Here is a 12,452-nt window from a genome sequence, read left to right as displayed (position 1 = left end):
TGTATACTTATGCTATGTATTTAAGAAACAAACTTCTAGTAAGGTAATCTTTACAAACAACAATTCAATTAAATAAAGTTGATAGATTTTTGGGTTTTTGATATTACTGTTCTCTCTATCACAGAATTAACTTTAGAGAAATTTATCAAGAATTCAGTGTTTGGAGTTTGGCAAATTAGGGAGACATTAGAGGCCTCCAGTGCAGTGAAGATGTAATTGCTTGGCTATAGGAAGGCTTATACGAGCCGTAACAGAGTAACAAACCTAGAGCTTCTCAGAGTCCTTTATGGATGAAAAGTAATAAACCATCTAATCGCTTCAATCTGAGCTGTTGAGTGTAGAAGGCTCAATTTCATTTCTACAGCACAATCTGACAGATAGGGAATTATCCTAAGTCAGTAAGAAAAAGACATATTTTTTACTGGTCATCCATGTAAATCAGTGTAAGCAGGTGAATATGACAGTCAGGTTTTTAGGCTGAGAGGCCTGCTGTCAGACTCAATTTTTATGAGTAGAGCACCCTTTATCTATCTCTACAGCTTAGTAATGAAAAACTGATTTTTACCAATGCCTGCACCATAAGAGACTCACACGAGTTTCTCGTTTGGCTACTCATTCACAAACACTAATGAAACAGGACAAAGAAAACCGCAACAATATGTTTTTCTTGAAAAATTACATATTAATCTCACTCACTAATAACATTTTACAGATTAATTTCATAACCATTTCACTTCACAGGAGCAAAAGGTATCTTCCTAACATAAACCTAAATGTACATCAATGCACCTCACAAAAAAATTCTCTCCTTTATCAAATTTGTCAGTATTTACAGCCCTTTGGGACAGAGAAACAACTGGTTCAAACAGAAATCTCAGCTTTGACAGTCGGACCCTCCCAAGAACATAACAGAGAAAACAGCATTAGCAAAAGTATTCCAATGCATGGCTGGAAAAGATCCGTAGGACAAAACCCGCACTAATTCTTCTTCTAGCTGGCAACATTTCATTAAGTAAGTGTTATCAATTCCTTCCTCTGATAATGCCTGAGAACTGACTCTGAATAAGTTTGTGAATTCTGGTACAGCATCCCCCCAGTTTTGAGGTACAAAGTTATACCCGCTGTCCCTGTGCAAGCATGAACTATTTTCTATTTCCTTTAGGGAAATAACAAAGTTGAAGTCTCAATGCAAAGTCCTTTAATACAAATTTAATAAAAATACTGAAAAACTGTTACTATTTTTTTTCTACTTTTTAACAAATATGGTACTGCCCACATACAACACTAAAATAGAAGCTCACTCTTCCAAGGCTCTTATATTTCACCAATATGCAACAATAATATCTTCCTGCAGGTTCCATAATAGAGCCCTCTCCTCCACAATGTCTTGGAGGAAGGAAGAAAGAAGGGTAAAAATACGAAAGCAAAGTTAAAAAAAGGAATGAATCAGCAAGTCTTGGTGAAACTGTAAAGACACTTGGTCATAAAAATGTCCTTTTAAACCATAAAAAGAAACAAAGCACAAGGCATTTACTTAGCAAATAAATTGAACGGAAGGCAGAACATGCAAACTGTCTCAGGAATCCAGTTTATTGTTTCAGATACGTGTATTCACACATCCTCATGTTTAAGCTCTTCGGAACACACACAGTTATCTCAATACATCACTAAACAGCAACCCAGTGACAGTTTATATGCTAGTTTTTAGTTGTTTTTGTCACAAATCAAAACAGTACGTTTTAAGGAAAGATAATTGCACCATTTATTGGCAATGCAATGAAGGCAGATTCCACTTAAACCATAAAAATATAGACTCTATCCTTTCAAAAAGAATCAACATTCTCTGTGTGCCAATCTTCTGTGCTTGTTTAAGCAACACAAAATACATGTATGCAAGTTAATACCTTCATAACACTTAAGAGTACTCGAAGTAGTTAAGGAAAACTTCATCAAGCATCCAGTTTCTTAGGTGATGATGCCTATTGTAAGCACCTCTTTCATGAAAAGATTTATTTTTCTATTGGGATATTTTATAAGGTAGGTCATTCTACATTCTTTCTACTCTACAGCCGGGTATGATTGAATCTACTTTTTCTAATGATCTAATGATCAACTTCCATTGTTTATGAAGACTCCACTCTGAACCTTTTCCATGAGGAACACTTTCCAGTTATTCTACTGAAGCAAAATGGGATGATCACATGCTTCAGACTGACCATACACCTATTCATTACATGTGAAAGTGACAAAAGAGGGAAAAACCCAATAATTTTCTTTTACTTTTAAACCATATAAATGTATGAGTTTGTAAGGAATGCTATCATGGGAACACTTAATGTTCATACAACAGGCTGGGTTTTTTACATACTGCTCATCAAGTTCCTCTGCTCTTCAAAGCTCTACATGACAACTAGAATGGTTTCTCTGTCCAGAGACAAACCAGACCTTATTCTGCTTTGTAATGACAGGTGATCACTGGAAAGGTGACCAAATCATGTAAAAATCATGTGAAGAATATATAAATTTTTAGGTCTGCAGAAAAAAATAAAACGGGTTGTATTGCATGACTTGCACTGAGACTTTGCATAACATTTAAGCTCATTCTTTCAGTAGGTCCTTTTAAGGATACACACTATCAAAGTGTATGTTCCTTTAATACAAAAAAAAGATCTAGATGTGCAGCAACCTAATAAAGAATTAAACTATGGAATTTTTCAACTCAGTAAAACACTAAATAAAAACTGCTTAAGGAGGAAGTTAGTAGTATTGCCTTACTGTGAATCAACAAAAGCAGAAGAGTCTACTGCACACAAAGCACAGCAAGCATACTTTATTCAAGAGTGAACACCCACTCCATTCCTTCTATGTTCATTTTTCCTTCTGGGGTCATACTCACAACCAAACCGTGAGGTCAGATTAACCCCTCTTTGAAAAACAGATATATAAGTCCACATGGAATAACAATCTCATAATACATTACATCAAAAACTGCATGGGATTCTCACCATAATTTTATTAAGTGCAGGTATCCTTAAATCCAACAAAAGTGTAAAGGAAGAAAAATATTGTTTCCTTTTATACAGTTTATAGCATGTTCTGAAAGCAAAACTATCTTCAGCCAAACCAATAAGCCTTCTCTCTATCTGAACAACTGTATGCTCACGGAAAGGCACAATAAAATTTTAACTACAGCAAAGATTTTCTGAACAGATGGTGTTCTTCTGCTGATCTATATGATGACAGCATTTGTAATGCATTACAGTATTTCCTTCTACTTGTCTGCCATCTTACTCACACCATCTCATTCTAAAAAAAGAGGGAGAGGGTTTGGTTTCCTCCCCAAGTAAAATCTTTCAGCAGCCAACACTGACTGTAAGTGCAAAGGATTTACAGCCTGTACCAGGAGGTAAATAAACAGTCTGCTCAGCAGTGCAGAATTAAGTATCCAGCCAGAGACAGAAAGCCAATACTTTATAAATGGACTATTTGGTGCTGACTGCCAGAGGCATCTGCATGCTGCTCCTTAACTGCTATTACTCATGGATCTCCACAGATACAGTTTTATCTTGACTCTAAGTAGCTCCCTCTAGTTTGTTTCCGCATTAGACATGACAAATGCATTTTAGAAAGTCTGACGTCCAAAGATTAAGTTAATATGAGTCAAAGAGGAAAAAGACAATGTTGAGGTTCTTCAAAATGGCTTGCTTAAGGTTCTTTCAGCTAATCAATACTCACCTACATAGGCTTCATCATCCACTGGCAGGGGTACTGACATGCAGAGGTAGGTATCAGACTGTCAAAAAAAAAAGAACAGAAATTATCTTTAAACTGAAAAAATTGAGAATTTAAAGACTAGAAACAAAGCATCAAAATTCCCTGCACTTTCTGAAGATGAATGTGGGAATACTGAACAAATGAATACATAAATAGGACCATCTGGATAAAACATCACATACTTCACTGAGATACTCAGGCAAATACAGTGTATGTTATCTGGTTTACTACTGTAAGAAATAAATACCACAATTTACTTACATGTAACAGAGATCAGGCTATAAGATTATCAAAGTGGCTACTAGGTTGGTACGTACACTATTAACAATATATTTCAGACCTCCTTCTTCTTAATTTTTTTTCCAACTTCTAAGGCTGTTTAAAATAGGAAATGTATCACCTACTGGAATTTCAGTACATCCATGAACTCAAAATCTGACAGGCCTTCACTTTCATAAGGAAATCTAAACACAAGATAAAATTCCTGCTATGAATAACTTCAAACATAATTTAAAAGAAGACTCTGTGGATAGGTGCAAATAATTTATGCAACTGAGAGGGAAGGTACAATGTTGATAAAATTATGTGATTACACAGAGCAGTGATTTGCACAGATAAGAAACCATTTGTGGTGCTTTTGCTTGAAAACGGGAAAGATGAACAGAGGTTAACCGATGAGATTGATGTGAATGCATTTCTGTACTGTGATTACATGCATTCATGCAGTTAACAGACTAAAGCCTTCTAGAAACAGAAAATGAAATATTCTGTTCTCTATTTAACTGGGATTCAGAAGGTTTTTTTTTTAGAAGCACAATGTAATTTAGGACCTTATACTGAAACTTTGAAAGCCAATGGCAGCAATGCCTCACACTGCAGTAGAAATTAAACAGTTTCCAATGAATGTTCATGTGTAGTACCTGTGCCAAAAGATGCACAAGTCAGGTATGGGCAGAGCACTCCTAAGTCATGTAAGGGGTTGGTTGACATTCATGTACTCTGCAGTTATGAACTGAACATAGCTGCAGTTATGAACTGAAACACAAATCCTGGCCCTCCCACCCCTTCAACATGCCCAGTAACTCATTTAAAAATGCAGGGATTTTGGCAACCTTTCCCCCAGCCTTGACAATAAAACACACAAAGACAAGAGTTTTTTAATAAGAATCTGAACTGACTGATCTCTTTGTATGTGTTTCCTAGCTGTTCAACTGATGACTCCTCAGGTAAAATCAGTAACACATAACCATAAATGTGTAAACTGAGAGTACTTTTCACTCTTTCTAATGGAGAAGTTTAATATTTTGCTGCAAAGAAGATCTATCAGAAAGCACATTTCTGTTTTGCACCTCTTGCTTTAAAAATTACATGTTCCAGAGGGGTTTTCCCCAATAATTTGAAAACCTCGTTTTTCCTTCACTCCTTTAAAAAGTGCTATCTGCAACAATGAGTCATCAACTACTGCAGCACAATATATTGCTCTTTTCAAGCATCTGTAGCCCTTTAAAAGAGGTGTAGACCTCTTAATTATACATATAATTCCCTGCAATGGCTTACTGCAGAAAGAAAAAAAAATCATTCTTTATCTTGTTTAATGAAATTAGATGTGAAAATGACAGAGGAATTTCAATACTTCTATGTGAATCTTAAAAATGCTGAGTTTACAAAGCTTAACTGTCTTCACTTTTACTCACTTTGCTCAGTAGAATATAATACACTTCATACCTTAAAGAATAAAAATTCTTACTTGTTTATAGTAACTTTTATGGCGTATTTTGAGAGTTGAAAATACTGGGTCAGAAGTACTTCCATTTTTAAAATGCTTTTCGGTTATTTTCTCTCACCTTGCTGAAGTTGCAGCAACATACAGTTTAATGTAATTAGATTCACTGATGCATCACCCAAGATTTGGTGTAAACTACAAGTCCACATCTTACTAGCACAGCTAGAAATATTTCACGTTATCAAACTTCAACAATTCAGTTTAGCAAAACAACATTTTACAAATAAAATTAATTAAATGAAAAGATTTTTCTCTCATTTGAGGCTACTTTTTTGTTGCCTACTTTTTGTTCATTTTATTTGAGTGATATTGTAAGGAAGGCTTTGTTTTCCCAGCTTACTGAAAGAAGTGGCACAAACTGCAATTCTCTCACCTGCTTAGGTGTCACTGCAGGCATGCGAATGTCCAGTGCAAAATCTGACACACCAAAGGAAATCACCGGCTGGTCACTTCCAAGGCATTCATTGGAAAGAGATCTGCTAGTATCCTTGTATCTTGAAAAGAAGGAAGAAAGACTTTTTTTAAAGTATTGATTTTTGTTATGTCTTTATTAAAAGAAGGGCCTTTACAGAACTAATAAACAAGTTAGACAATGCTGAGTAGCTCCAGCAGTGATCTGAAAATTTCACTCCATCATGAGCTGAGGAAAACATCTTAAGTTATGCAGCACTTACTGAAGTAGCTCCTGATCTGAGCAATCAGATGACTAGTTTGGAAAATGCCACCTGAAAATGTCACCTATTATCTCATCCTAATAATTGTCTGAGGCACATGGATGTGCAGAAATAGAATTAGTTCACTACAACATATCAAGCACTATTAATAATTCACTACAGTTTTTGGGGTTTTTTGACACTGTGATTTATAATTCTATACAGACTAAATTTAAATTGTATGCAAAGGGACAACTTTTGATTCAAACACTATGGCATTTATAGCAACTTCTACACTACTACAAGTAGCAAAGTAAAACAGTAAACTTGGCAACATCAAACAAATACCAGATTCTGTATTAAATACAACATACAAACTAATTGTAAGAAAAATATAGATCACTATAAAGAACTGAATGGCAAGATGTGAGAAACACTGATGCAACACTGATACAAGTTTTGACTATGTATATTCACGCATACAGAAGTCACATGCTACCCAACCTCAATAACAGTAAAATCCTTTATTCAGGAGCTAAGAGGCTACTTCCCTTGTCTTCACTACACTGAAGTTTACTTAAGCAATTATGAATTCAAACAACCCCTAATTTCTCAGGACTGTTCAGCTTAATTGATGTTTTCTTCTTAAAACATAGTCTTATCCTGCAAGCTAACTCCAGCATCTGAAATACACTTACTCCCAGTGTAGCCTCAAATACAGCAGCAGTGTTAACTAAAAAAGTTGTATAAATTACCATTTTTTCTTTCTATCTATTTATCACCTTTAATGAGTAACCCTATGGATAAAACAAGAATTTCTGTCTTCAGTATGACAACAGTTTTATTTCAAAAGTGCAGAACAAAAATTCAGAGCAATGATCAAAACTGAACAAATGCCATAACGCATTTTTACCTAAGCTTTTTTCATACATTTGTAATATCCTGACTGCATGCATTAAACACGTAATATTTTCCTGTATAACCCACCTCTTGAAGACTGAAAGTGGGCTTCTGAAACCCAGACAGATGTTTTGAAACAGAAGAAACAGTATTATCAGGTTGTTAATGAAGCCAGCCATGTCCACCCTGCTATTTTTGGCCTGATTAAGCAAGCAGAAAAAGGGCAGTGCAGTTCTATCAGCTGTGATCCTGACAATCGGGTGGCAACAGCAGCAGTATCATTTCACTACTTCATTATTATGTGCTCTGCGGGAATCCTCCAGCTTCTGACAGACCATCTGTCTTGGAAGGCGATGCACTGTAAATCAGGAAGGTGGATGATACTGTGTTGTCTTTTTTATTAGCTATAAAAAGCTGTTGAAGAATCTTCCCTTGTAGATAGATGACACTGTACTTCTGTCCACTTAAGGAGCTGAAAAGGACTAGCACTCCTGATGCTTTCTGCCCAGGTTGAGCTGTTAAATCAGCACGTTACTTATAAATCCACAGTGCTGGAGACTTCAAACGGCATCACAGAAACCAGCATCAGTCATCCTTCAGAACCTGTAAAAATAGAAGGAGCTTAAGGATGACTAACACATTAGAGCATTAGTTCTCAGCAAATCCCTGTTGAGGCATTTTAATACATTAGTAAGTTATTTCATGAGCTTTTACCCAACCCAGTAAAGACTGCATTTGTTATGTTGATTCCTCCTTTTCCTTCCCTTCCTTGCATACAGGATCAGAAACAGACACATTTCATTTTGATTTACAAAATGTATTCTCAAACATATTTTACATGATGCGAAGAAACATAAAAACCTCCTCAATATGTAAAATGCAAAGCATAGAGTATTTCACATATGCAAACACCAGTATAATGTGCTCTACAAGCAGGAAAAAAAAAGCACCAACTTGATATAGCAAGTATTAGGGTTCATAAATTTTATTAACTATCACCAAATGTGTCTGCACATATTGAAGACTTGGACAGTATTTTTCTTTTAATTCAACCTAAAATAAACCATTATATCATTAATAAGTATCTGCTTCTTACATACTTTAGCTACTTTTTATATCCATTTCAGAAACAGATACCTAAAAATTATTTTCAGAAATACAGTAGTAACCAGAACTGTTGACATCAGACTGCTTTATATTAGTTGAGTAGTTTTCTATCCCTTCATACACTGAGGGTATGTCAGCATAAACCATTAGTCGCCCCGCTGTTTAACTTCAACTGTTCTTACTTCCTCATTTTAATTGATATGACATTTAATTTCAAAATTTTAGTATTCTTTCAGAATTATGCTAGAAACATACAGAGTGTCTTACTGAACACATACGTACCAGCATTCTTTTATTTTTTTGAAAATTCCAGTTTTGGCTGAAGGAAAGTTTCCAGTCACAATCAAAATCTTTTAAGTGTACTATGTAGTAATTCTTCTAAATTAGCATAAATAGTATATACTAAATGGTCCATTCTAGATTATAAATACTAACAAAAAAACCCCAAGCAAATAAAATGATCTTCAGCCCCTGGAAGACATAGTCAAAACACTTTTATATGGATGAAATAGAAAATAAGGATTCTGACATGAAACCAATGAAAATGTATGTATTTAAATATATATATATATATATATATATATATAAGATAAAATAAAATCATCACTCCCATTTCAGGGTACATGTACCAAACAGGCTTCTTATAAATCGAAAGTCCTTAACCATAAACTAAGAAGCCATACTGGCTAAACAGTCACTGCTTGCTGTTAAACAGCTACACTAAATTTGCATTGGATTATTTGCAAGATTTAAAAATCTGATTATGTTAATCAACAGTAAACTTGCAAATTGTACTCACTGAAGGATGGCAAAAAAGATTTAGTCACAAACAACTCAAAATAAACACATATTAGTTTTCAGCTTGCCAAACATTATGCCAAGGCTGTCTAAAACCATTAATGCAAGCAATGATACAATCTTAATTCCTTTTTTAATGTAAACATACATGTCTCCACTTCTTTATTAGAAGAAGTAATCTAAATCGTTTTCACTGCTGAACTATAGAAATCTGCAACACATATAAAGGATTGTGCTGTGATGAAGACCAAAAATCATTTAAAAACAAATAAAAAAGACAAGCGTTACATGCTTATACGCTACCCATAAATCAACTACAATAGCATAAAGCTTCACTACTTTCATTCTTTAAGGAATAACTACCCAACAGTAACTGTTCAGTCTTTGTAAACTACCTGACCAGAAGTTCTACTACCTTTCTTTAGTTGCATTACCCAAGAAATTATTTTTTTCTCCATATTATATTGGAAATGCACCTCACAAGCAAGAAATCTGAAGAATGGGGACAGGAAGAATATAATGAATTGTAACATACATGGAACTAAAATATTCTATTTATTATTAAAAGATATTTTCATATTTCATTTTAATATGAAAAGATACTTTCAAATAACTAAAAATAAGAACAAAGGCTTGACTAAGCCTGAGATCTGTTACATCAAGCCTGTTACAAACATCTACATGGTATACAATTTAATAAAGGAGATTTATTTAATATAAAAGAAATAAAAGAAAAGTACTAAGAAATCAGACCAACAGTCCCTCCTCATCTAAAATACAAGGGCTTCTTTATAGCAGCTTTTAATTCTCACTACAAGTTAAGCATAGTAATAGCAAAAATCACTGGAACCCCTTTTAACATTAAGAGAATACGTGACAATTTGTGGCTGACCACAGGAGGTGGGGGTAAAGCAATAATTTGGAATAGTAAAAAAAACCAAAGAAATAAAGCTGTAGTGAGATAAATACACATCTGTATATTCTCCTTAAAAATGGTCCGATTTCATCTCCAAGTGCCTTTTAAGGTTTATCAACTAGATAAATATGAAATACGAAGTTTGATGTACCTAATACTTCAGATTAGATCCCTGCACAATGAAATCTTACATTTGAAAGGAAAGGAGAGGAAAATCTTTAAGAAGCAGTACTATCCTGGAGTTACTCCGATGTAATTTTACGTATTATGCAATACAGAAATTATGAGATGAGGGGAAAAAGTGACAATGAGAGATACAGTAATAAGATTACATAATTAAGGTTCATTATGTGGACTTATAGAAACCACTGTTATGCTTTCAATTTGAGGTAAGAGATCCCAAGGGAACAGAATTAATAAAATAAAGAGACATAATTAATGACAAAGACTACAATGAGAGTAGAGAAAGAGAGATGAAAATCAGATTGGGGAATGCAAGCATGTTATTTTATCCCACATGTGCCACCCAAACAAAGCAAAAAACAAGGAAGAAAATAAAAACAACAGCCTAAAGCAACTAACAGAAAGATGTAATGGGAGTGAGGGGAGGAGAGGCAGGGGAGGAGATACAAGCAAGAAGCTGGATTTCAAAATAGAATGTAGAACAGAGTAACAATATATCAGTGTGATAATATACAAATAAGAAGCGTGTCTGTCAAAAGAATTGCAAATAATTTCCAAAAATCAGTTACATAAAGTTCTGTATTAACCACAAGTTTATAAAGCACTTTATAGTATTTTCTTATTTTCTGTTTAGTCACTACAACATTTTATACACCGTACCAAGAGAACAATTCAGAAGCAGAAACCACACCCTCAACCACCACTACCTTCAAAAAAGAAGAGAAATTAGAAGATGATCAAAATTCATGGAGATTAAATATCCAAGTCTATCATACACAGTAACTTCTCATACATGAATGTCTGGTTTGCTTCTTATGCACAGAAGTCATGGAAATAAGCAAGGACTCCTTGCATTCTCTCTTCAGCTAGAGCCAAGTTCACATTTTGTCTTAGACAAAATTTTAGGCTTAGACATCAACTAGGCATACAAACAAGAGCCAGTTCAACAAATTAACTGCAGCTAGGTCTAAAGGTTGGAATACTTTGCTTCTAGTAACACAAGATAATTTATATGTTTTGGGATCTGCTTAGAAATTAATTAATGCACTAAATGCAGCCACCTAGGACACAAATTCATAAGAAAACACATTTGCAAGCCATCAAATTAGACAACCTCTTGATCCTCAACATCAATACAAATATCTCACAAAGCATATTCAGGGGTTGGGAAAAGATGTATAAATGCAGATGACTCTGGACTAGGACAAGTGACTGATACATCAGAGCATTGTGCTGCTATCCAGAAGGACCTTGACAGGCAGGAGAAATCTTGACCCATGAGCCTCTCATTATATTTTCACTCCCATCCAGCAGAGGAAGGGAATGACAGCAGTTTGGGATGGGTGCCTGGTGTTTAGCCAAGGCTAACCCATCAGACACACTAATGGTACCTTTGGCTGCATGAGCCAAAGCATGGCCAGGATGTCAGAGAGGGATTCTTCCCCTCAGTGCTGGTGAAGCCACACATGGAGTGCTGTGTCCTGTGATGGGCTCCCCAGTGTGAGAGAGACATGGACATACTGAAGACAGTCCAAGCAAGTAGCATGAAGATGCACTGGAGTATCTCTCATACAAGAACAGGCTGAGAGAGCAGAGACTTCAACCCCAAGAAGAGAAGGTTGAGGGAGATCTCATCAAGGTATAGAAATACATGAAGGAAGGGTGCAAAGAGGATGAAGCCAGATGCAAACTTATTCAACATCTTCCTCAGTGATCTGGGCTAGGGGATAAAGTGTACCCTAAGCCAGTTCACAGATTACACCAAACTGGGTGGGAGTGTTGATGTGGAGGGCAGGAAGGTTCTGGACAGGCTGTTCTGGATGGGCTGAGGCCAGTTGGATGAGGTTCAAAAGGCCAACTGCAGGCACCTGCCTTTTAGGTCACAACAACTCTCTGTAGTACAAGACTGCCCCATGGAAAAGAACCTCCAATCACCCATCGTAATTGTTGGCCACCTTGTATTTTCCTCTTCTTGCTCTGCATTTGTTCAGGAAGATGATGCCCTCCCCCCAGCTACTTCAGTAGTGTATTAATTTTCTGTCAGATCAATTGGTCAGTGTGCCAAGCAGAAAACTGCTGGCCCTCTATCACAACAGGAAAGGTGTGAGCATACAGCTGGGGCTGTAAAGGATCCCCTTGCTTGGGCAGCAACACATACTGGATTTCATGTAGTATTAAACATATTTTTTAAAAATTAAAATGGTAACTTATCAAATAAAGGTGGCCTCTTGTTTTAATTTATATTGTGCAAATTCCTATCTTCTGCTACCAACAAAAGCCTCAGACATGAATACCAAAGGAATAACAAAAAAAAAGAGAAATATGATTGCTCCTAATG

At 35.5% G+C, this 12,452-nt stretch overlaps 1 protein-coding gene across 2 annotated transcripts in view; it reads right to left on the bottom strand.

Moving 5' to 3' along the window:
- The window catches only part of PAM (peptidylglycine alpha-amidating monooxygenase), a 124,543-nt gene that overhangs the window by 61,875 nt on the left and 50,216 nt on the right, over positions 1-12,452 (bottom strand). For both annotated transcript variants that reach the window (XM_066339337.1, XM_066339338.1), the window contains exons 2-4: positions 7,198-7,713; positions 5,931-6,051; positions 3,736-3,793 (exon numbers count right to left, since the gene is read on the bottom strand). In XM_066339337.1, the coding sequence (XP_066195434.1) occupies positions 3,736-3,793; positions 5,931-6,051; positions 7,198-7,289 (271 nt within the window). In that variant the 5' untranslated portion in view covers positions 7,290-7,713. The remainder of the gene's footprint in view (positions 1-3,735; positions 3,794-5,930; positions 6,052-7,197; positions 7,714-12,452) is intronic.

The sequence above is a fragment of the Sylvia atricapilla genome, chromosome Z, assembly GCF_009819655.1.
Source record: "Sylvia atricapilla isolate bSylAtr1 chromosome Z, bSylAtr1.pri, whole genome shotgun sequence".
Lineage (NCBI taxonomy): Eukaryota > Metazoa > Chordata > Aves > Passeriformes > Sylviidae > Sylvia > Sylvia atricapilla.
Note: the sequence above shows the minus strand (reverse complement) of the source record. Positions and strands in the feature narration are given on the sequence as shown.